This window comes from Elgaria multicarinata, chromosome 1 (assembly GCF_023053635.1).
Source record: "Elgaria multicarinata webbii isolate HBS135686 ecotype San Diego chromosome 1, rElgMul1.1.pri, whole genome shotgun sequence".
Taxonomy (NCBI): Eukaryota; Metazoa; Chordata; class Lepidosauria; order Squamata; family Anguidae; genus Elgaria; species Elgaria multicarinata.
Genome location: NC_086171.1, coordinates 134,547,760 through 134,571,629, shown reverse-complemented (window position 1 = coordinate 134,571,629; position 23,870 = coordinate 134,547,760). Strand labels below are relative to the sequence as shown.

Genomic DNA, 23,870 nt, shown 5'->3' with positions numbered 1-23,870 from the left:
GCACCCAAGATGCCACTAACTCTATTTCCCTCGGTGCTACTCATAGGTAAATGAAGGGCTTTGGGGATCAACCAGTAGCACGCAGCTAGTCTGCACCTCTGAGGCTTGCCCAGTTCTGGGCTCTCCCTGGCTCATGAGTTCTCTCTGGTCTGCTCATTAGGGCCATAGGGGTGGGGATCTCTTCCCTTTCTCCTTGGGAGTGCTTCCTTCAACCTCACTTTGCCCCACGAAGCATTACCCCTCTAGTTCTCCTTGCTTCTTGGTGGAATCTTCTTCCTGTCTGCTACCTCAGTTTCTTTCTCCACATTTGCTCCCCATTCTATCTCCTTCCACATTTCCTTTCACTTTTAGTCTCCCTCTGCTTTCATCTCTTCCTTTGTCTCCTTCCTGGATACCACCAGGCCATTTTAAAGGCCTAGCCGCAGCTGGCATCCACACCTCCTCCACCCATGTTAGTGACAGCTGCGGTTCTAGAGCACGAGACGCCTCAGTGAGCAGGCACTACCCATGGATAACATCATAGCCGGGTATTGCTGCTCACATCCATCTGAACATAGCCCCTGCATCAGCAAGTCCCACTGGCCTCTTCCAATGACAGAGTTCTGATACTACTGTGCTCCAAAGTCAATACTATCAGGATATCCAGGCTGCAAGTTGAAGGTACTGCATTGCAGCGGCTCTCCTCCTTCCTGGACAACCAATTGCAAAGGTGGTACTGGGTAATTACTGTCTGCCCCCTGGCAATTATGCTATGGGATTCCACAGGGCTCTATTTTATCCCCCATTCTGTTCAATATATACATGAATCTGCTGCCGGGAGAGGTTATCTGGAGATGTGGACAGAGGTGACACCAATATATACTCTTTCTTCTCTTTTCACCAAATCAAATTGAGGCAGTGGGTGTCTTGAACTGATGCCATAATGGACTGAATAAGTGCCAGTACACTGACTCAATCCAGAGATGTTTGTCTGGCTGAGTGGTGATCAACCTGTTCTGGAGGGACTTTCTCCTTAAGGGATCAGGTTCATAGTTTTGGGGTGCTCTTGGATCCAACATCGTCACTGGAGGCATGGGTGACCTCAGTGGAGCAGAATGCCTTTTATCAGCTTAGGCTGAGGAACTAACTAGCCAGAGATAGTTTAGCTACAATGATCCATGCTCTGGTAACTGTTGCTTGTATTACTGCAATGCATTATACTTGGGGTTTCTTTTGAAATAGTCTGGAAACTTCAGCAGGTCCAAAATATGGCAGCAAGATTGTTAACAAGGCCTGGCCAATATCATGTGCTTAACATGAGCTACATGCTTTGCATAAATTTCTAATTGTGCTAATGCCCAGTTCAAGAGATTCTTGCCTCTCAGAAAAGGTGGCTCGGGGTGGGGGGGGAAATCAGACATACTGGGCATATGCATGATTTGGTAGTTTGTATTAAGTGTTAACCCTGTGGTGAAGGTGGGGGGAAGTAAGCTTGCTCCTCAAGCATATGAAGATAATGCCACCCACTCTAAACTCAAAAATTAAATTTCACATGCCAATTACACTTGAAGGTTTCCAAAAATGCATCCTAAGGAATAGCATATTTTAGCCTTTCCCAACCTTGTGCCCTCTAGATATTTTGGACTCCAACTCTCATCAACCCTAGCTAACATGATCAATTGTAAGGAATGCTGGGGACTGTAGTCCAAAACATCTGAAAGGCAGCAGATTGGGAAGTCTGGTGCACTTCATGCCCAGATCAATGCCATTTGGTTGGGGTGTTTCCCTTGCTACAAGGAAATTACTTCAGCTCTTAACAGTACAGTTGCAAAAGGAAGTGGTTGCGCTAATTCTCATTCTTTTATTGGTGTTTTGCAATCCTATACCTCTTCCCTGCATGAACTGTCACCGTTAATACATCTTCATTATTTGAAGTCCAAATCTCTGCCAAACAGTATCAGGATATACATTTTGCTTTCAACATAATGTCTTTCACGTTACCATTAAGCATTCTGCTTAACTGCACAATATGGAGAGTAGCTAATTACCAGGAAGTAAAATTACTAGCTGTTGCATCACACTTTTTCATTCTGTTTGCCATTAAGTGTGGTGGTTGAAGTTATCAGTAACAACAGAGTTCAAGTTAGAAGCTAGACTACATCACAGGATTTAGCTGCTAAAGACTCTGCATACTAATACAGCAGAAATCATGGAATTTCAAGTTCTAATTTAAAGGTAGCCCCTTTCTATCAGTCATCCATAACAGTAAATTCACAACAGAGAAAGGTGGCGAGGGACAGAGTCCAGAATGCTAGGAAGATTGAAACAGTAAAGATGGTTTAACATGTCAAAAGTTAAGAACCTGCACACACATACCTGAGAATGTATGGTGCTGTGATCTATATGAGATTCCCCACAACCAACATATGAGCATCTATTCTGTCAAAGCAAAGCAGAATAATTATTAACAAGATGCAATATACTGCAGCAGACACATAGCTCAATTCATAGCAAGTGAGAGAGGAGCTTTCTATGCTTAGCCCAAGTAGCTATCTGGCATCACATTGGAAAGCTTCTTATAAAATTGAGAGCAGCAGGAGAGTGCCCCCACCCCTCAAAAAAAACCAAACACAAAAAAACAGCATGGTGAGTTGGTACTGAAAGTACTGACATAGAACAAAAGCCAAAGGAGCCTACTGGATTGGGCCCATAGGGTGTATTCCACACTGAAGTAAACGAGCCTTTCAGGCTCATTTCCATTCACAGCTAAGCATCTTTTTACCAAGACTTGTATAAGTAATCACCTACAGGAAATGCTGCAGGAAATACAATCCAGACCTGCAGCGCTTACACGTGCCGACTGACATCGCTGCTCTCAAGTACTGCACAGGTAACCATTGCAGGACTGCAGCACAAAAGAGTTTCTACTCAGATGGAAGGCCATGCATCTGTCACCAGAGGTTTGAAATTGGGATAAAGGTTTTATCATCTCACTATATGCGTGAATAGGCTTACCTAGTGCCAGGATGTTTGTATTTTCACTGTTTTGTGACTGGCCAATGTTAATAATCTAATTGTCACAGTCAGTACTTTCAGCATTTAATTTCCCTCTGACCTCACTGTTTAAAATTTTGGTATACTGTATATATACACACCTGAAACTCTCTATAACACTTTATGCACCTGATGAAGTGGACTATCGTCCACAAAAGTTTATGCCATCATACATCTGTTAGTCCTTAAGGTAACACAAGGCTCAGACTAATACACTGGGATCTCCTTTTGAACATAAACAAAAGCATCCACATGGAAGGAATGGTGTCAACTGATTGGAGCGACAGTTCTTATGAAGCACTTACTACTTTAATGGTTGCAAGCAATGAGTTAAGCTCTTAATTTAGACTGTACCAAACAATTCTGCTTAAAACACATTCTAAAATGAAAATATAAGGTGGCCTTTCAGCAAGTACATCTATTCATTTCTGAAGCATTTGTCAGGTTTTTTTTTACTTGTCATTTCATGCTTGTATTTCATTTCAATTGCATTCTCCCCCAAAAGGCTTTAATTTACAAAAGAAAAATATAGAGTGGCTCAGCCAAAATCATAATTGAAATCCAATGCTTTGACAGCAATGCAATGACCCTGTTCAGACGACACGCTAAGTTAAGAACTTTGAGCTAAACATTACGGCTTAGCGTGTCAGGTGAACCATTCTTTACTATAGTGGCTGCATAATCACCATTTAAACACACTCACTAACCATTCGCAGCAAAAAGGTTAACCGCCTAACCATGGCTTAGTGTGTCATCTGAACAGGCCCAATGTCAGTAGTACCGAAGCACAGCTCAAATATGGATAAAGATATAGATTCAAGTGTGCCCTTTGTTAAGGAACACCCTAAGACTTACACTCCAGAGGACACAACTCAGAGGAACTTTGAACAATCTAATGCTTACGCTGCAGACCAGCCAAGCATACTAGCAAAAGAATATTGCTCCCAGCATTGACAGAGAAAGTCAGCTCTAGGAACTATCATTCATAAAACTAAGATTTCACACAAAAAATAAACTCTTTGCCATGCATATACTATACTGTAATTATAATTACCTCTAAGCATGCCCAAAGATTTGGTCCTTTAACTTTACAGTCCTGGCAAGTGCCCTATTAAAAACAACAGAGAATCATGTGGTTAGTTAATAAAATTAGGTAGCATAGAACAAAAGGGTAAGAAGGGCAAAATAACTAACTAAATCCTATTTTCATATTGGAAGGAATAATCAGTAGCTCATTAGAGTTTGCGGAATCTGCTGCTTTTGTATATTTACTTTAAAATTAAAGAACCCACACAAACAAGAACTCTGTTTCTATGAAAGCTGCTACTGTTCTACATCTTCACCCCCTTTGGATTAGGTTATCTGTATAACTCTTGCCGTGTCTATATTTAAAAATGGTCTAAAAATAATTTTAAATAAATGAAATAAAATATTTTATTTCCTACCATAGGTTTATCAGCACAATCCTTTGTATATCTACTCACTAATAAGTCCCATCAAATTCACTGGGACTCACTCTCAGAAAAGCATGTGAATAGGATTGCAGCCTAAAAGTGGAAAGTTGAAGCCTACAATAAATGCTCTCAAATGTAAGTATTTTTACCAGCACTTTATTAGCAACTGCTTCAAGCCCATTAGGTTTTCTCAGACATAAATATCTATCTATCTACATCCCAGACTTGAAGGGGTAGCTAGAAAGGCATCATTATGATTATTTATTTCATTTTTATATGCACAATAACCGAAGCTCTCTGGACGGATCACAACAATTCACCAAAAATGTAAACTACAACATTACTAACATTATACTACATAATACAATATTATTGGGTGGTATAAAAATGAAATAAATAAATAAACATAGTCTTAAAAAGTTTTAACATACAAAATTTAAAACAATTTAAATAGCTGCAAACGATTTCAGTAAACAATTTCTACAGACCTGTTCAAGAGACCTGCCATACCTGCCCCCGTCATATACCATTAAATGTCTGGGAGTCGAGGGCAGTGTTAATCTGGCACCAAAAAGATGACATTGTTGGCACCAGGCAAGCCTCAGTGGGGAGCTCATTCCTTAGTCAGGGGGTCACCACTGAGAAGGCCCTATGCCTTTTTGCCACCTTCCTAGCCTCCTTTCGTGGAGGCACACTCGGAGGAAAGCCCCAGACGTTGATCACAATGTCCACATGGGTTCATGTCAGATGGCTTCTTTGTGCACTTGTCCAGTTAATAAGACATGCATCTTATTATGACATCTAGCACTGATTTACATTTCATAAGCAAAGGTCAGTAATTAAAAAATGAGCTTGCATTAAGGAAGTACAAAACTAAAACTCACGTGCGATTTGTGTATTAAATCTTCCTTGGTGATCTCCCCAACGGATTCCAAATGTGAGCAATCATTGCTCAGTGCTGACATTTTAACAGCAGTCACTTTCAAGATCAAGTAGTACCTACATCTTGAGAAGGAAACACACTGATTGTACTCAGATATGTTATTGGTGCAACCAATAGCATGTAGCAAAGTTTTAGTCAAGGTGAAATGAATGATATACAATTTTTGCAATCGACATTGTAAAGCACGTTGTTATTATTATTATTATTATTATTTATTTATATAGTACTGTTGAGTCCTTCCCTCATACCAATCCATATTTACAAGAGCTTAAGTAATCCAATGCCAAACATTCAAAGTCTAGTTTTGAAACTCTTCTAATTAACAGCTTAAAATTATTTTAGGAAACTTTGCAAATATTCATTATTTTTTTAACAAAACAGAAAATTTGACCAAGGAGATTGTTTTACAGTTTAAACAATTCAGTAACACTTCTGAGCAGACATACTGACCTAGTTCAGACATAATGGTGGCGTTTGAATTGAACACGATTTGTTGGTTAAATAATTAACCCACAATTTGCAGAGATGTGTGCCATATATGGGCCACTTTTTGGAGCAACAACCTACAAACACCCCATTTGTAGGTTGTTAGCATGACACCCTAACCTAGACACTTTGGCTTATGCATGGGTTAAACCACCCAAAGCTAGCGTACAAACAAACCATGGGTTAACTTGGGTTAACATACAGGTGAATGAGTTTGGACATCATGTTAAGAACAAACAGGCCCTTCATATGTTGTTGCTGCAAACTGGAAGCAGTGTATCTCCCCACAAATTATGAGGTAATTAACCCACTATTTGCCATCATTACGTGCAAAGAGCCCCATAAGATATCAAAATGAAATTTAACACTTTGCATCAGGGTGGATAAAAATCAATGTTTTTTTAAAAAAAAAATCAAAAAAATTGGTTCTTACTTAAATTGGATTTTTTTAATAAAATGCTTTTTGAGGAAAAATCACTCTAAAGATAGTTTTCTATTTAAGATACATTATAGTCCAAAGGTTATTCATCATGAAATTAGAATTAGTTTTTAATTATGTAGCATGAGGCTGTTTAAATTTTTTGGTAAATGAATTCCATTAATCCATTCACAATGTCATGCTCTTCCAGAGGTTTCTGTAAGATTATTTTTCTCCTTCCAATAAAGTACAGCAGAAAAGTTGTCCAAATATGAATGATTACCCTATTAAACTGGAGATAGTTCACCTCACAATAATTTCATAATTATCTATCTATGATGTGTTTCTAATAGTATAACCAAATCAGTATTTTTTGATATAACTGTAAAACTAATCTAAAAAGTTGCTATTCTAAAAACGAAACTTTCATCTGGTTGTAAATATTAAGATGATAGCAGCAAGAATGAGTCTTTAGTAACTCTGAGTTGTGTAAAATATAGCGAGGAAGAGTGAACCATTTAGTCACATGATTAAATCGAGTCTTTCTGAGTAGTGATTTAAATCGTGATTTAAATCAAATCCACCCTGCCTTGCATGTTGCATAGAATGCTAAGAATAGCTAATTGAGAAGAGCCCACTCAAGTTGTTTTCTAGTTATTAGGAATAACTTTTATCTAGGGCTTTTCTGTATGGATGTTATCTTAGCCCTAAAACAGTGCTAACCGTGGCCCTGCAACAATAGATCCATATCCCATTCCCACATAATGAATGGGACGAGGCAGAATTCTGCCTCTGGGAGCTAACCGTATTTATTTATTTATTTATTACCTCAAGGAAATGGTGGTCAAGGCGGGTATCAACAGTAACAAAAACAATCATAAAAGTGATCCTATTCCCTCAAATAGTGTCTGGAGGGACATAGGATTGTTTGGTTTATGGGCTCCAATGTTAAGAATGTGGCTCCAATCTTGGAGCCCAGAAACCATGCTGCCCACCCCCTTTGGCCGCCCCTGTTCTCTCCACACCAGTTACATCTCATTTTATCTGTATGCCACTCTGAAATCTTAATGGCATAGGGCAGGATATAAATGTTTTAAATAAATAAATGGAGTGCGGGGACAAGAAAAAGGGGCATTCCTGGGGGAGGGGAGGAGACTAGGACATCAGCCATAGAAGGAATCCTATGGCTGTCCTGGCCTCCTTCCGTCTCCATCCCCAAAGCCTCCACTAGATTAGGACTGCTAGATTAATCCACTAGATTAACCCTAAAAACACGGCAATAAAATAAAAACGGCACCCAACCCTACAGATCATCTTATATCAAATATCTGATTGAATGAAAATGTATTTGGTGTACTCCTGTTCGACATTTTTTAAGATCAGGAGGCATGAGCTTCATCAATGGAAGCTTCGTCACAATGTTAGTCTAACTTTCTGACTTTCACGACTGTACTTAAACACTGATATAATGCTTGAGCGCATCTAATGAACTTTATGTACCTAACCTTAGCACATCAGCCTTCTTTACCATCATTCCGCAGATAGGAGAGCTAAGGAACAGATATTTAGTGGCCAAGTTCAACTGCAACATTCAGCTACAGCGTATTGTTTCAGGAATGAACCTAGGGACTTCACACTCTTAGCCAGTAATTAACTGTCAGTTTATGCAAGTAGTTTGAGAGATAATGGTGCCATGTGGTAAGGACGGCAATTATAATGCAACTAAAGGCAATGTTATTCACTAAGTATTTAATCATCAGGTTTTTAAGCCAATGTTGTGATTTAAACATCTAATGTATACAATGGGAGGATTTAGAACTTAAATCTGGAACATACTAGCTGAATCATGGATGGATGGTCACAGAATTTTTTCCAGTGCGTTGTTTTCCACGGAAAACTTTCCATTCCAAAAGTTCATAAGTAACAATTAATGGATGCCAAATGCAAATATAATATTAGGCAAGCTGGGCAGCATCAAAGTTGTAATTAATGTTTTTAGGGGATTATGCATAGCAAGTATGTCAGAGAATACATATGTCACTGAAATGCATATATATATCTTAATGTAAAATGATACTAAGTGGTGTCAGTGAAACAGAAAGTGCCCCAACAACCTCAGCTGAAACAGATGTGGGGTCGTCAGCATATCAAGTACAATTCATTATTAATATGTCAACAACAGTCAGTACTTTGGGGGCTTCTCTTAGATTTAATGCTACTGTCTTTCAATTTTCTACAAGTATTCCAATAAAAAGAGGGGAGGGATAAAGGAACCACGATAAGCGAGCCTGCCACATGATCACGGAATCACACCACTCCCCATGGTTCCGCTACTCACCCCCTCCATGATTTACCACTGTGCATTTTAAATGTGCACCCCACCACTCTCCATGCACCAAACAGCTAGCCAGCCAGCCAGCCGCCGCCACTTCACTGACCAAAAATGGGGGGAAATGGCAACCGACCATAGAAAATGTCCGCAATGGGAAGAATGTTGCCAGAAGTGGCAGTTGCTCTTTCCAGTGGACTCTAAGGCTGCTGCCATTTTTGTTTGTTTCCAGTGAAATGGGCAGAAATATCCATGGGGTTCCCATCAGACAACACGGGAACCACCATGCAAGCCCACGAACCATCTTGCAGAAGATGGGCACTCTGCCCACCATGGGGAGGGAATTCTCCTGCCTCACAACAAGCTAACCTACCGTGGATCGTGTTTTTGAAGAAACCACAGTGGGTTAGCGTGTCATCTGAAGAGATCCTTTGCGAATTTGGTCTTCACCATACAGTTGTGTGGAAACATGTCATGCCAAAATCAAAAGTCATCTCTGAGGACCTCAGAAAAGCAGTTATTGCTGCTCATCAGTCTAGAAAGGGTTACATTCCTAAGAACTGGGGCTCCACCAGTCCACTGTCAGATAGGTAGTCTAGAAATGGAGAAGGTGCAATACAACAGTCACTCTATCCAGGAGCAATTCGTCTACCAAAATCTCTCCAAGAACAAATCTGTGCATCATCCAGGAAGTAAAAAAGAACCCCCTAGCAAAATCCAAGGATCTGCAGGCCATTCTCACCTTGGCTAATATGAGCATTCATCACTCAACATCAGAAAAAGACTGAACAAGAATGGTGTTCATGGGAGGATAACCAGGGGGAAACCACTCCCCAAGACTTCTGGAATAATGTTCTCTGACCAGACAAGTCAAAGGCAGAACTTTTTGCCCTCAATAATATACATTATGGCGACAAAAATACACACAACACCACTGAGTTCAAAGAGAAGAACCTCATCCCAACTCTCAAGCATGGTGGTGGGAATATGATGGTTTGGGCCTGCTTTGCTTGCTCAGGACCTGATGGCTTTGCCTTCATTGACACAACCACGGATTCTGCAGAATATCAGAAGACTCTAGAGCAAAACGTCAGGCCATCCGTCCATGAGCTGGACCTGAACCAAAACTGGGTCATGCAACAAGACAATGATCCTGAACATACAAGCAGTTCTACAAAAGAATGGCTATAGAAGAAGAAATCCCAAGTTTTAGAATGGCTTAGTCAAAGTCCAGACCTAAACTTCATCAAAATGTTGCAGAAGGACCTGAATTGATCTGTTCATGCAAAAAAAACCTCAACGTCACTGGGTTGAAGAAGTTCTGTAAGGAAGAATGGGTCAAAATTCCTTAAAAGTGATCTGAGGGATTGACCGAGTTACAGAAAATACTTTGCTGTTCAAGGAGGTGTCACCAGGTACTGAATGTAAAGGTTCACACTATTTCACACATGGATATTGAATGTTGAATCAGTTGTGGATAAATAAATGTTGAAAAAGCATCATGTTTGTGTATCATTTGTTTAATCAGGCTCCTTATCTAGATTATGGAGTTAGTTTAAGATCTAATAACATTTTAGGTTGGAAATATGTAACAATCCTAAAGCGTTCACAAACTTCTCTCTGCTGTATACTCGCTCCTGTGCAACACATTGTGATGGATTACATTATGTTGCAAGCTGATCCAGGATGCTGCTAAGGAATGTTGGTTCCACCATACGTTAAATAGCCACTGACCTCGTTTGCAGGTAATAACAGACAAATCATTGCACAAATTTGTCACGATGTCAAAGGGACATGATCTGATGGGGATTGCTGGGAGTTGTATGACGTCTGTCTAAACATGCGTAAGACTGCATCCTAAGTAGGTCAAGGCTGAAAGAGAGTGACTTGCCCAAGGCTACAGCATGAGTTTGACATTTAAGAAGGATTTTAACCAGAGGACAGGATCCAATGGTACCCTTGCATGAAAGGCCAGTCCTCCAGCCCCCAGCGGCCATGATGTAGCACTTCTGGGGGCAAGCCTTATAGCAACTGGAAAAGCAAATTCCATGTTGGAGAAAGGAATCAAAGCTAAAACTGCCAACATCATAACGAAGGCTTCCCCAACCCAGTGCTATCCAGATGTTTTGGACTGCGATTTCCATCAGACCCAGCTAGCACAGCCAATGATCCAGAATGCTTAGAACTGTTGTGCAAAACATCTGGAGGGCGTTGGTTTGGGAAAGGCTGTCAGAACTCCCTGCCACTAGAGGTCAGGTGGCACCAGCACTGTGTCATTCTCAGCACCTGCTGAAGGCATCTTTATTTCAAGAAGCCTTCCTTGATTGACCAGCTACAGTTTTTATTGGTATTCTGGTTTTTAAAGAACTTGTAATATGTTGTTTAATTTTTACGTTTTAATATTTTAGTCTTTTTATCTTTTATTGTTCACCACTCCAGAATCAGTTTAGATGTGGAATGTTAAACAAATGTTGTAAATGAATAAATAAATGGATATATAAATAAATAAATCCTTTATACAAATCAATAGTGTGACCATATTTGGAATACTGTGTACAGTTATGGTCACTGCAACTCAAAAACGATATTGTAGGGCTTGAAAAGATTCAGAAAAGGGCAAGCAAACTGATCAAGGGGCTGACGTAACTCCCCTATGTAGAAAGGATACAACCTTGGGGGCTTTTTAGCTTATAAAAATGTGAGCAAGAACAGACATGAAAGAGGTTTATAAAAGTATGCATGTTGTAGAGAAACTAGATAGGGAGATGTTTTTCTCCCTCCCTCATAATACTAGAACGTGGGTCATCCAATGAAGTTGAATGGTGGGAGATTAAGAATAGGCAGAAGGAATTATTTCTTATATTTAAACTTTGAATTCACTGCCACAAGATCTACTGATGGCTGCCAACTTAGATTTAAAAAGGGATACTAGTCATAATGGCTATATTACCGCCAGTATTAGTATGTCTCTCAATACCAGCTGCTGGGGAACATGACCAAGAGAGTGCTCACTTCCTGCTTGTGGGCTTCCCATATGCATCTGGTTCGCCACTGTAGGAACAGAATGCTAGACTAGAAAGGCCTTTCCTCTCAGCAGGGCTGTTCTTATCTTCATCATATAAGTGGGATAAAACAGATCCCATCTCAAAGATATACAACAAAAACTGTAGCAGTTATGTTCTTGGTGGTGGTGGGTGCGTGTTCTTGTAACCATACAACTGTAATGCTCTAATACGGCGTATAATTTCTTTTGATGTTTACACTGAGCTGGAATTATTATCGATCATTGGCTCCCTTGCTTCATAATATTATGGTTACTGGATGATGTATAGTAATACTCCTTGAAGGGATCATCTTTTAGTAACTTCACAAACCCATTGATATATAATTCAACTCCTGATTTCTATGAGAACACTGACAACCTAATCTACGCAATACCAAGACTCTAACTTCTGTTCTACTGAAAAATCTTTCTTGTCATTTGGGACAAGTGACATTTACCGTTTATCTTTTTCAAGTCCATATCCTCTCAGAGACGGGCGGGGAATATGATTGATGAGAGCATCTGTAAACCTTCTGTAGTTTCAGGTTGTTGTTTTTTTTTAGTAGAAACTCCAACTCATAATATGTTCAGAGGTATTTTATACGGAATAATTCCATTATGTAATATTAATTTCCCTCCTCCCCGTTAAACAAAACCACATTATAAATCGAAACATAACCAGTAACATTGACATATAAAAGGTAAAGAGTTGGACTGGGAAACAAAAACCTGTATGTTACCTTCTGATGGTATTTGCCCGTCTATTTACATGACTATATCATTTCCTACTTTCCTCTTCCAAGTGAGCCCACCATTTAAAAACATTTAAGTTTGTATTCTGATCACTTCTTCACCTGCTTCACCACCAACAGTGCTAATTCAAAATATTTTAAGCATATACATTTTTTTCAACTCTTTCAGGAAATAACAATCTAATGCTATTTATCTGTTTTATGCTCTCTGGGTCCCCCAATTTCATCCTTTGAGAAAAACGTATCTCTGCAGTATATTCTGCAGATTGATCTTTTTGCAGTAGAATGGCTGCCCCTGCACTACTGCAATCTGCAGTGGTATTTTTAACCAGCTGTTATATTCAATTGTGCTGTGCATCACAGAATCAATGTCCCAACTATTTATTAAATGAATATTGTAAATGGCAGGCGCAATACCTGAACAGACCTCTCACCACTTTCTCTTTCCCTCTCCATCTCTCTGTCTCTTTCTCTCTTGCAGGTGCGCATGCACACACAAACGGTTGACATGTTATCACATTACCCTTTCATTCATATTGCCATATTATTAATAAAGCACAACATACTTTACATCAAAATTGTCGACCTCTGTAAACATATAAAATAAGCTCACATTTTATTTTAGTTTTACTCTGACAAGTATCTTATTACAAGTGTCAACAAATGGTTCAAAATACCTCTGATGTTACACAACAACATTATTTATGACTCCTAAAAAGAAAATTAATTCTATTTAAATCTAACATCTAGAAATAGAATTCTCCTTCAATATTTAGTTTCCGAGCCAAGAGAAATGTCTGTGCTCAGGCCTGTTTGGAAATCTTTCCCTTGTGATCTGGAAGCCTCTTTTCCCCTTTACTAGTAATGCTGAGGGTTATACGGAGGTAGTCATGAAATGGCACTCTGCAGACGCTCAGAAGCAATCGGCTTCGTTATTACTGCTATCATATTTCAGGTCTAGGAATTGCCATTCAACCAAGTTCCAGACAGGAGTCTTGCTTGCATGCGAGACCGGGGTGGGATGGAAGGGTCATAAAACGTGTTTGCTGAATGGAAGAAAACCCGCAAAACCTCTCACCATCAAAGCGCGTAAGCAAATACTCTAAAGATGCACCTACTCATAGAGGACCCAGTCCTCTGACATTGCAGGTCGAGTAGCACCTCACCCCTATTACCTACCCACCCCCAAACCCACCAGACTCTCGAAAGCTGCCATCCTCTGCATCTTTCCTCAGGAGTAAACCCCATTGATCTCAGTCGAGCGTACTTCTGAGCAAACGTGCTTGGAGAACTTGGCTCTTCCCAAAACAGTATTGACACTGTCTTGCCAATCCAGTTTCCTTCTCTTTAATTATAACGGCGACGGCTACCTCCTCCTCACCTGTCTCCTAAGGCCAATACGGGAAAAGCCACCGCGCAGTTGAAACCAGCAAGAGATGGAGGACAAGAAGGAGGAGGAGCCGCCTTCCGCTTCCTTCTTTCTTCCCCTCCCTGCTCGCTCTCTTTGGCGTGCGCGCGCAGCGCCGCTTCGGCTAGCACGGGTGCCCGCAATTGCCCCGGACAATGATGGCAGCGAAGCCTTTCACGCTAATAGAGGTAAGAGGAGGAGCTTGCCCTTAACAAAGATGGCGCCGTCGACTTCGCCATTCCTGTAGTTCGTAGAGGAAGCGACTATAGAGATAAGAATACTTTGAGAGTGCTTTAAGATGGCGGTTCTGAATTACTTGTGTTAAGAGAAAGCCGGGATAGGCCCGCGCTTGAGTTGTTGAAAACACGTGATGAGGAACTCCGTTAGGTTCGTACTAACACAGAGCTTCACGCTTGTAGTTTGGGAGGATGTCCCTATGTTCTGATTCTGTTGTGTGTGTGTTTTAACTCGGAAGAAGATTTCTGTTCAGCTGAAAATGTTCACTGTTCATTACGGTATAATTGAGAAATGCAGGAGTGTGTTGATTTGGCAGCAGGGAGTCTCTCCCTTACCCCCTTCCATCACCAAAAGTAGAAGCAAAGGCAAAAGGAATTGGTCCTCTTGTTACAAATCAGGTGTTTTCGTGTGTGAAAAATGCAAATATTTTCAATATTAAAACTGTACTGTAAATACAAATAGATTTAATAATATTCATATTGCAGGTTAGGAAGGGATGGGAGCAGATATTAATAGACTCTTTCACACAACCTCTCCAAATATAAAGGATCTAGGGTGCAATCCTAGATAGAAAAACCAAGTCCTACAAAACTCCCAGCATGCCCCAGCCATGGGAAGAGGCAGGTTTGTATTAAGGCAGATGACATAAATAGGACTCAAAAGATTCAGGGCGTAGCTCAGAAGCTCCGGGGCACGTGCCCAAGTGTGCTGAATTATAACAACGCCCATGGTTCTTACTACAGAGAAAATTATATATTCTTCCCTTGTCTGTATTTTAACACCCAGCCCTACTACGTTCAGTGGTAGATAGTGAGAACCCCACCCGTACGCCTGCAAGCACATAGAGCACAGCACGTCTGCGTTTAATCGAGCGCTGGATTTGGGGTTGAGTGGGCGAAGTGGTCTATAGAACTAGATTTCCCGCACAGTTTTACGTTTACTTGGAAGAAAATTCCATTGTATTCAGTGAGGATGGGGGTTACTTTTAGGAAACTGCACAGGATTGCAGCCTCTGTTTTGCTCCACCCTGAATTAAGGTTCGGGTTTCAGTAAAATATCTCTGCCGCAAAAGGTACCTCGGGTTGCAGCAAAAATAAATCTAGCGGGATTTTCCTCCGCAGCCGGTGGTACCTCTAGCCTAGCGCTCAGCTGAATGGTGACGCATTGGCTCATACTACCCTAATAAAGATGTAGATGCTTATTCGAAGCGGAAGCCAGGAGGCACGTGTTACTCTGCTCTTTCTCTCTCTGTGGTTCCTCTCTCCCCCATTTGTTTTTCTTAATAGCTGCTACCCAGGCGGAATTGTGGAGCTCTTCGCGTATGCTTGTTGTTCCAACTGCTGTGCTTGAGAGATAGCCTCGAGAAGCCTCCAGGGCTGGTCCGTTCTTTTTTTTCCTTTGAGGGGAAAGGCTTTGACTTTTCTGCGTGAGAAGCACCCCTTCCAACCCTTCTCAGCAGGGGGTTAGGCTGCGATCCTCTTCCTAAAAAATCACCTCTGCTGATGCTGAAAAATATCGGGGCCAAAAATAGCGAATAGTTTTTCCAGAAAATCTCGGGGTCCTGTAATCCAGGTTTGCAATATCAAATTTTCGGGGGGTGTCCATAATCTATAGTATTCTGGACATAAGGGATGGTTTAGGTCGGATAGCATGCATCTCTTTGAAATTAAATATGATGAGGTCATCTGTTAAGACAAGAAGATCCTTCAGAAGCTCTTCTGTGATGTATGGGGTTACCCTGCCATCCCTATGTAAATATTGTAATGTTATCTCCTGCTTTTCACTGCAGTCATGGAACCTGGATGCATAACTTCTTCACTCACACGGTGGGGGGGGGGGAGGAACACCTTCGGATTTCCAGTTGGGTTGTAGATCTCTAAAATTTGAAATCTACATGCTCTTTCTTACCTCCCCCACTTCATCTGAATATGAGTTGCTATTAAGACATCGAGCAGTCCAATGTGGCTGAGTGGAGTTGGAGCAAGTGCATGTTGACCCAGTGCCATAAATTGTTCTGTGTGATATGTGAGAAATGGAAAATTCCCCTGGGAATCATTGAAAATATTTTCTAGTCTGCTTAGATGCGCCTGATGCTTTAAAACATTTCCTCGGGTTGTTCCCCACCTCCCATCCCAACAGATTATTGCTGTCATTCTTCTTTATGTGTTTTGAGGCTAATTAAACCCTTTATGGGAGAAAAGCTGGTTTTTGGACTTAAAACAAAAGAACTTATGTGTAGTGATTATTCTAAAATGCCTCACAGAGATCAGCCAAGATTGACTAGAAATTCTCGGCAATAATCTGTCTGTTTTCCTGTGCTGTGCTCTACATGTTTTAGAAAGTAAACAGACAAAAAAAATAATAAAGCATTTGGGACTGTTCCTTTTTACTAGGAAACCCTACAATGTTTCCAATTTTGGGAGCCATTCATTGGTGCTTTACAGTCAATATATACATTTTACTCAGATGTAAGTCCCACTGAGTTCAATGGAGCTTACTATCAGGTAAATGGGTATAGGATTAATGTGTGTATAGTTAATATTCACAGAAAAGCCCAAAGGACATGCACCTAAATTTATTTCCTCCGCAACATTTATGGTTCCACTAAGCAACCTTCTGTCTCTGTACCCTTTGAACTCTGGAAAAAAGGTTGAAGTTAAGCCTTTTAAATTATTTCCCAAGGTGTGAGGTGTATAGTCCAATATCTGTCTCTCATTGGTAGTCCATATCCAACATCACCAGGACGTAATAAGATTTTGGCTTAGTATTCCTTAACAATGCTATGGGAAAGAAGGAGCCATGTCAGAAGAAGCTGCCAGTGAGACACGTTTTTCTTTGAAGACAGCAGCTTTAAGAGTATTTGATCTTCCCCTTTCCTGGTATTATTCTTTAACCCAGGTAACTATTGCACTTCTCTATTCTTGTTTGTAGTGCTTTTTGAATGTTGAGCTGATAAATTTGTGTTCCAACACCTAACAATATTTATGTAATCTGCTATTATGTATCCATATTTTGTTACAATAGCTTGTGTGAAAATACTGTATTATGTCAGTTCTGATCATTATAGAATAGAGCATATATTCTAAGAATATCTTGCTAAGACCACACCCTTTGTTTCTGTTTCCTAAGCAGTTTCTGTTTCTTAAGCAGTGAATGCCATGGAAAGGTTTACCCAGTTTTTCTGTTTTATTTCAAAGCCTTAGCAATGATGATGTATTTCAGTTTTGCTGTTGCTTTATGGCCTAATTTACAGGCTGGTTAGTGCAGTATTAGAACTTCTTTATTTATGATGATTTGTAAAGTTGGGAAGGCAGAAATAATTTAGATCAGGCATTTACTGTAGGGTGAGAATGTGTGCAGTATCTATACTTGAAGAAGAAAAATATCTGTATCTTAAGCAGGCTAGGGTGGAGTTCTGGCTGCTAGGAACATGGCTGCACTAAAAGAGAAGGGGGTGAGGATGAAAAGAAATAGAATACATCCGACATGCCCTCATGGTTTGGTGGACTGAATATAGGCACCTTAGTTTTAATGTGCTCCCCTCTGGGCCTTTGTGATAGATAAAGGCTTCTCTATCATTTGCTTCATGAAGATTTGTAAATGAAGTGAAATAATTCAAACAAACATATTCTCCTAATCCTGCAATATAGAGAAAAGAGGTCTACTAAACATGAATAAAGAACTTCAACATTCATAGTTTCAGAAATATATCTTAGAATTGTGATTCGGAGGAGGTTTCTGTGCAAACCGTACTTGTATATAACCAGTGTACCATGCTGTACAGGCAGACCATGTGCAGCTATAGAGTGCCGTGTGAAGATGGCTGCACTGCATGCAGAGAAGCAAGTAAAGTGGTTGGAAGGCCACTGTATTCAGCAGCTCAGCTAATCCAAGTGCACTCTGAATAGACCTTAGGTCCATGCGAAACCACCAGGAGTACCTTATCTGATGACTTCATTGACGGGGCTGGTTGATAAGGGTGAAGGTGTGTGCTCCCAAGAGGCAACTCCCAAGAACAGCCAAGCTGCTGCATTCTGCAACCTTGGGCCTGTTCAGACAACATGCTAAGCCACGGTTAGGCCACTAATTCCTTTGAAGCAAAGAGTTAGTGGCCCTGTTCAAAAGACACCTTAAACCACAGCTTTAACTAGGGTGAATAAGGCAAAAGGCCTTATTCACCATGAGTAAAGGCGTGGTTTAAGATGTCTTCTGAACAGGGCCAGTGAACATGTTTAAATCATGGTTATGTAGCCGCTATGGTTAGCAATAGTTTACACGACATGCTAAGCTATAACGTTTAGCTGAAATGCTTAACCACTGTGTCTGAACAGGGTCATAGAGCGTGTTGCAGTAATGTCTAGAGTTTACTAGCACCTGTACCACAGTGGCCAAACTATCCCTGTCCAGGTGAGACTAGCTGGCATTTCATCCAAAGTTCTTAGGAGGCTCTTGGATCCATCTCTGTTTCTGGGCCTCCAGTGACAGAGATGGATTCAGCAGTACCCTCAGATTATGGACCTGTTCTTTCAAAGGTTCAGAAGGAGTGCAGACTCATTCAGATAAGCCCATCTCCTAGACTTGGGAGGACCTCCATCTTAACAGGATTCAGCTTCAGTTTATTGGCCTTTATCCAGTCCATCACTGAGTCCTGCAGTCTTTTTTTGACAAAAGTTTTATTTAAGATGGATACCAAAAAACTTGGATAGAGCATATATTGATGTATGCAGTGTTCATGTTTGGAACATGAATTTAAAATGGTTATCAAATCTACATTATTTATTTTGCCTTCTGCAGAATATGTAATATAGCCCTTATTTGTGTTTTAAGGTCAAGATCTCACCAGGTCTAAAGAAGCTATTTGCAGCAACAGCAGTGGGGGCGGTATCTGTGCTTTTTCTTGCCCATCATTTCAAAAGAAAACGTGGGAAGAAAACCAGGAAAGTATCTCAATGGGATCCAGGCCACCTGATGTTAGACTATATGAAAACATCTGCATCAGAGAAAGGTGGGTGACATATCTGAGGAAAGCAATATTCTAAGGATGCAATCCTATGTGTGTGTTTAGACAGGAAAAAAAGCCCTACAATTCAGAGCCAGCTTGGCTGGCTAGGGAATGCTGAGAATTGTAGGGCTTTCCCCATCTAAACATGCATAGGATTGCGCCTTAAGACTACAACCCTTTGTGGACCCCATTGAACACAGTTGGACTTTCTTCGAAGTAAGCATGCATAGGAGTGTGCTCTATGGGTTACAGTTCCATGAAAACAAATTCAGTTGAAGAGGTGGGGCTCTGTTCAAAGTGATTATGTTAGGATTAGGAAGGATGTTTTTTAAATTACCAAGAAAAAGTATATTCTTGGATTTAAAAAATGGGGGGCATTCAAATTCCTCAGTTAACCTAGCTGGCTTTCATTATAATTGTTGTAAATTATAGTTGCCATCAAGCGCAGCGTAGTATGATGACAGTTATTTACTTGCAGCTCCTGGACCAAATCCATCCTACTGAAAGTACATGCTGGCTCCTCAGTTTGTTTGTTTTTTCAACTCATTTTTATTTACTTTCAAGCAAGAACAATTAACCTTAAGCAACTGTAGATCTTTAATTATAGCAGTGCTCAACCATATTGAGGGGAGTCTAAGCATTCAACCACTGACTAATACATGAAAAGTAAGAAGCTACAATTCTAATTTTCCTGTACTTCAGGATCTTAACGTTTCGGCTCTTCAGTTCCCAGTCCAGATGCAAGAGAATGTATGCAGAAGCTGTGGCAATGGGAGTTGTCAGCAATCAGTTTTGGGGCATAAACCCTGGACTGCCACTATTCAATCCTTCCTCAGCATGGTCTGCTGCTAAAACATGTTGCTGAACAGGGTACTATGTGCCTGCAGTAACATGTAGGCACCAGAATTCTGTCCATTTTTCTTTCAGCTATGCTCTCAATAAATTTCTATTCTCCTTCCTTAATCTTTAGAAAGCTTTTCTCTTCAGTTGTGAAGTGTGGTAACTTCTGGAGTGGGAGCAGTCTTGGATTTCCATTGATACTTATTGTAGTAGTGGTTTTAGACATATCTGTAAATCCTTTTATTTTATTGCATAGGACTATAATAAAGATGAAAGAAAGTTTGAGTTCAGCATGGCAGTAGTCAAATCTGATGAGATATATGCAGCACAAATCAGGGGGAGGGTATGTGGACAAGTCTGCATAAAATTTGCATATGCTAATTTATATATACATAGTTGCAAATTTAGAAATAATTATTATAATTTGGACAACCATCTGTCAGGGATGCTTTAGGGTGGATTCCTGCAGGGGTTGGACTCGATGGCCTTGTAGGCCCCTTCCAACTCTGCTATTCTATGATTCTATGAAATAGAAATACAGCACATCTCAGCATAATGCAGAAGTGTCTGCTTGTTCAGTCTGTTGTCCAGATGCTAACTGGTGACAGGTAACAGTTCTTATGCTTTATCTTTATACAGGACTTGGACTGGGCAATCCTTCAAATAGAAGACACCTTTAAGTAGAGAACAGTCCTCTGGCAGCCCTGGGGACTATCCTCTGTGAAAGAGGACACATGTCCACCCTATTACTCCATATTGAAAAAATAGATGAAAACCTAGTCAATTACAGCTTACATACTCAGAATGTCATCATCCTTTGTACTGCATTAGAAGCATTCTAGAACGTAAAATTACTCTTAAATTGAGTTATTTGAAAGTCTATCTTAAAATGGTTGTTGTTGCAATGCAACAGATAATTTAGGTAGTCCTTGGTTAAAAGTGGTTTGTGGCCATGCAAGTGTCATTGTTATTAATGGAATTTCCTTCTGAGTAGATGTGTTTAGGACTGTGCTGTTAATCACTTACCATCCTCTTCAGATTCCAGTTGTTCCAGCAGCAGACAAAACCTAACGCTTTCATTGAGTTCAGCCAAAGAAAAAGAAAAATCCTATATTAATGCAAATGGAGGCCTCTTCAGTAAATATTCAGGTTCGGTGCAGAGTTTGGCCTCGGTAAGTGCAGTGTGTTGAGAATTACCATCATGTACTTTGTAAACGAACCAAGGACCCCTCTAAACGAGCAATTTATTGCAAGTTCATGATTGGCCTTTCACAGAGGTTTTGGGGTCAATTTCATGATATCGTCAACAATGAGGATGTCTCCTGAGGAATCCTCTAGAAATCCTGGGATAAAAAGAACCAGATTTTAGATTGAAAGCCATACGGCAGATTGTCTTGTTTTATTTTATTCTGTACAGCGCCATGAAAATTGATGGTGCTTTATAAATAAATATTAATAATAATAATAATAAAGTGGTCATAGCAGGGAAACAGCAAGTTCTTCTAGATGGTGCTGTCTCAATAGAATGCAATGGAATTGAACAGAGGAGAAGTATTAAATTCAAACCCCTTGTTGCCCTTCTCCTTCTGTGTAATGCAGCCCATAACAATTGTGCCAAAGAACCAAGAAGCAGAGAAGCCCCAGGTAAACAACGTGATTTCCCATAATGTAGAGAAGTTCCAAGTTGTGTTTTGCTACAGACTGGCCTAAATCCAACGTACCATCAGCCACGGTGCAAGCGCTAGCAGACCACTGTATAAATCTACGATCTGCAACTGATAGTGCAAGTGGAATTTTAGTTGGATTCTCCCCTTGAATCTAGTTCAGTACTTGGTTTCTCCTAGTGCAACATCATTGTGCTAGTGGTATGACCACTGTTGGATACAACTCATTTTCTCATAACTGTCTAGTGTGGGAGTTACATACTAGCCCCCCCTTTTTCTTTTCTTTTTTACAGAATTAATATCATTCCTCACTCTGGTTTTCTGGAGAATCTGGACAATGTTATTGTCAAACTATTGCATTCCAGGTTTTTTTTGTTCTGCCAACATTTTAAATACCTAGATCAGAGGCCCTCAACCTTTTTGGAACCGAGAGCACATTTGGGAATTTGAGAAACTGCTTTGTGTGCCACCACAAAATGGCTTCCATGGTGAATGTGGCTGCCATGGGGGCCTGGCTAGTCAAAAGTAACCTAAAATGAGAAGGTGGGAGAGAGAAATGGGGAAGTAGCAAGGAAAAGGGATATAGGGGAGAAAAAGAGCAAGGCTAGAGCTAGAAAGGGAGATAAAGAAGCTTCATGGGCATCATTGGGGGTCCCCTTAGGCACCTAATAATAGGATCCAAAGGGAGAGGCAGGTAAGAAATAAATATTATTATTATTATACTGGCTGGGGCACTCTGGGAGTTGTAGGACTTCTTTCCATCTAAACATGCATAGGATTCCGCCCTCAGGGTCTTTATTATTTGTGTGGTTATATCTAACTACTAGTTTATGTAATTGAGGAATCCTGTACAATTTTATTTGTTTTTCCTTAATTCCATTTCTGATTTAATATTGTGAAAAATGCTACAACAGAACCCAAATGTGTTTCAACACAGAAGTCTTCATCAGTGCCCTAATAATATCCAAAAAACCAATAGACTTTGGCTCTTGTATATAAAAGTTTAATAGGAGGAAAACTAAAACAGTTCTCTTCAAACACCTGCTGTAAATGACCATCCTAAACTAGACAATTATTCTTCAGTTTCATTTGGTAAAAAAAAAAAAAAAAAAAAAACTAAAACCAATGAACATAGCTAACATCCATTAAAAAAAAGTTTCTTCTGCTCTCACATATTTAACTAAAAAAAAACCCTGCAGAAAAAAACAATTTTAAAAGTTAGTTCGCCCTTCAAAAACACACAAGTCTTCTAATGAAAAATCAAGTTTAAAAAAATTAAGCAAACATTCAGACTTTTTAAAATTAGGCACTATGGCTGCAACCATAATGCACCATTTAGTTTTGCCTTTGCCTTGGACACAAGCATTATAGTAGGAAATATAGTGCTATATTAAGGGTGCAGTCCTATGACTGTCTAGACACGTGTAGTGTTTTTATCTTGCTCCTCAGCCAAAAAGGCTCACAGGCTTGCAATTTGAAAAATCACACACAAGGAAAGAGGAATGGGGGGGGGGGGGGAGAGAGGAAAAATGAAGTCTTTCAGTGAAGCTGGTGGAATGGCCCTGTTTCCCATTCTCATAATTAAGCAGGGGGTTGGACTTGATGGCCTTATAGGACCCTTCCCAACTCTACTATTCTATGATTCTATACAGAAAGAAACTCCTACAGCTCCCAGTATTCCCTAGCCAGCATGGCTAGCTGGGGAATGCTGGGAGCTGTAGGGCTTTTTCCCCCTGACTAAATAGGCCTTGCCATGTTTAAATACAGTAGTTTACCTGCTTCTACCTAACTGTGGAGGAGCAGTGCCTTAGCATGGAAGATGCCTGTGTTTTCGCTAAGCAGAGATTTTCAGTTGGTTCCTTTCTGTCCTTAAAACACTATGCAGAAGCAAATCCTAGTACCTTTTCTAGGTAAGATGACTTTTTTTAACAGAGAGTAAATGCCATGCAACTCAGTAGGACTTACTTGTGTGTAAACCATGTTTGTTTATTTATTTATTACATTTCTATACCGCCCAATAGCCAGAGCTCTCTGGGCAGTTCACAAAAATTAAAAACATTCAAAGTATAAAACAACAGTATAAAACCATAATATAAAATACAATATAAAAGCTCAAGCGATAAGTATATTTATGGCTATGTTTAAAGAATTCTGAATGCAAAGTGCTGTGACTTTAGCTGAAAGATATGAGGCCCATTAGCTACAGCAGTAGTTCCCTTTCAATTCCATAACACTGTTTTCTACTACTTCTTGTCTTCTCC

The 23,870-nt window shown here is 40.1% G+C and overlaps 2 protein-coding genes across 6 annotated transcripts in view; one reads left to right on the top strand and one right to left on the bottom strand.

The window, feature by feature from the left end:
• The window catches only part of USP33 (ubiquitin specific peptidase 33), a 45,678-nt gene extending 31,766 nt beyond the window's left edge, over nt 1-13,912 (bottom strand). For 2 of the 3 annotated variants that reach the window (XM_063137199.1, XM_063137206.1), the window contains exons 1-4: nt 13,654-13,746; nt 5,372-5,492; nt 4,088-4,141; nt 2,356-2,418 (exon numbers count right to left, since the gene is read on the bottom strand). In XM_063137199.1, coding sequence (XP_062993269.1) covers nt 2,356-2,418; nt 4,088-4,141; nt 5,372-5,452 — 198 coding nt within the window. In that variant the 5' untranslated portion in view covers nt 5,453-5,492; nt 13,654-13,746. Of the gene's footprint in view, nt 1-2,355; nt 2,419-4,087; nt 4,142-5,371; nt 5,493-13,653; nt 13,747-13,839 lie in introns of those variants that run through there. The other variant, XM_063137209.1, reaches the window with a different exon arrangement.
• Nucleotides 13,913-14,173: 261 nt separating this feature from the next.
• The window catches only part of MIGA1 (mitoguardin 1), a 40,251-nt gene continuing 30,554 nt past the window's right edge, over nt 14,174-23,870 (top strand). Inside the window, exons 1-4 of one of the 3 annotated variants that reach the window (XM_063137192.1) lie at nt 14,174-14,253; nt 16,786-17,001; nt 18,931-19,108; nt 20,984-21,117. In XM_063137192.1, the coding sequence (XP_062993262.1) occupies nt 16,903-17,001; nt 18,931-19,108; nt 20,984-21,117 (411 nt within the window). In that variant the 5' untranslated portion in view covers nt 14,174-14,253; nt 16,786-16,902. Of the gene's footprint in view, nt 14,254-15,251; nt 15,676-16,785; nt 17,002-18,930; nt 19,109-20,983; nt 21,118-23,870 lie in introns of those variants that run through there. The other 2 variants (XM_063137193.1, XM_063137187.1) reach the window with 2 other exon arrangements.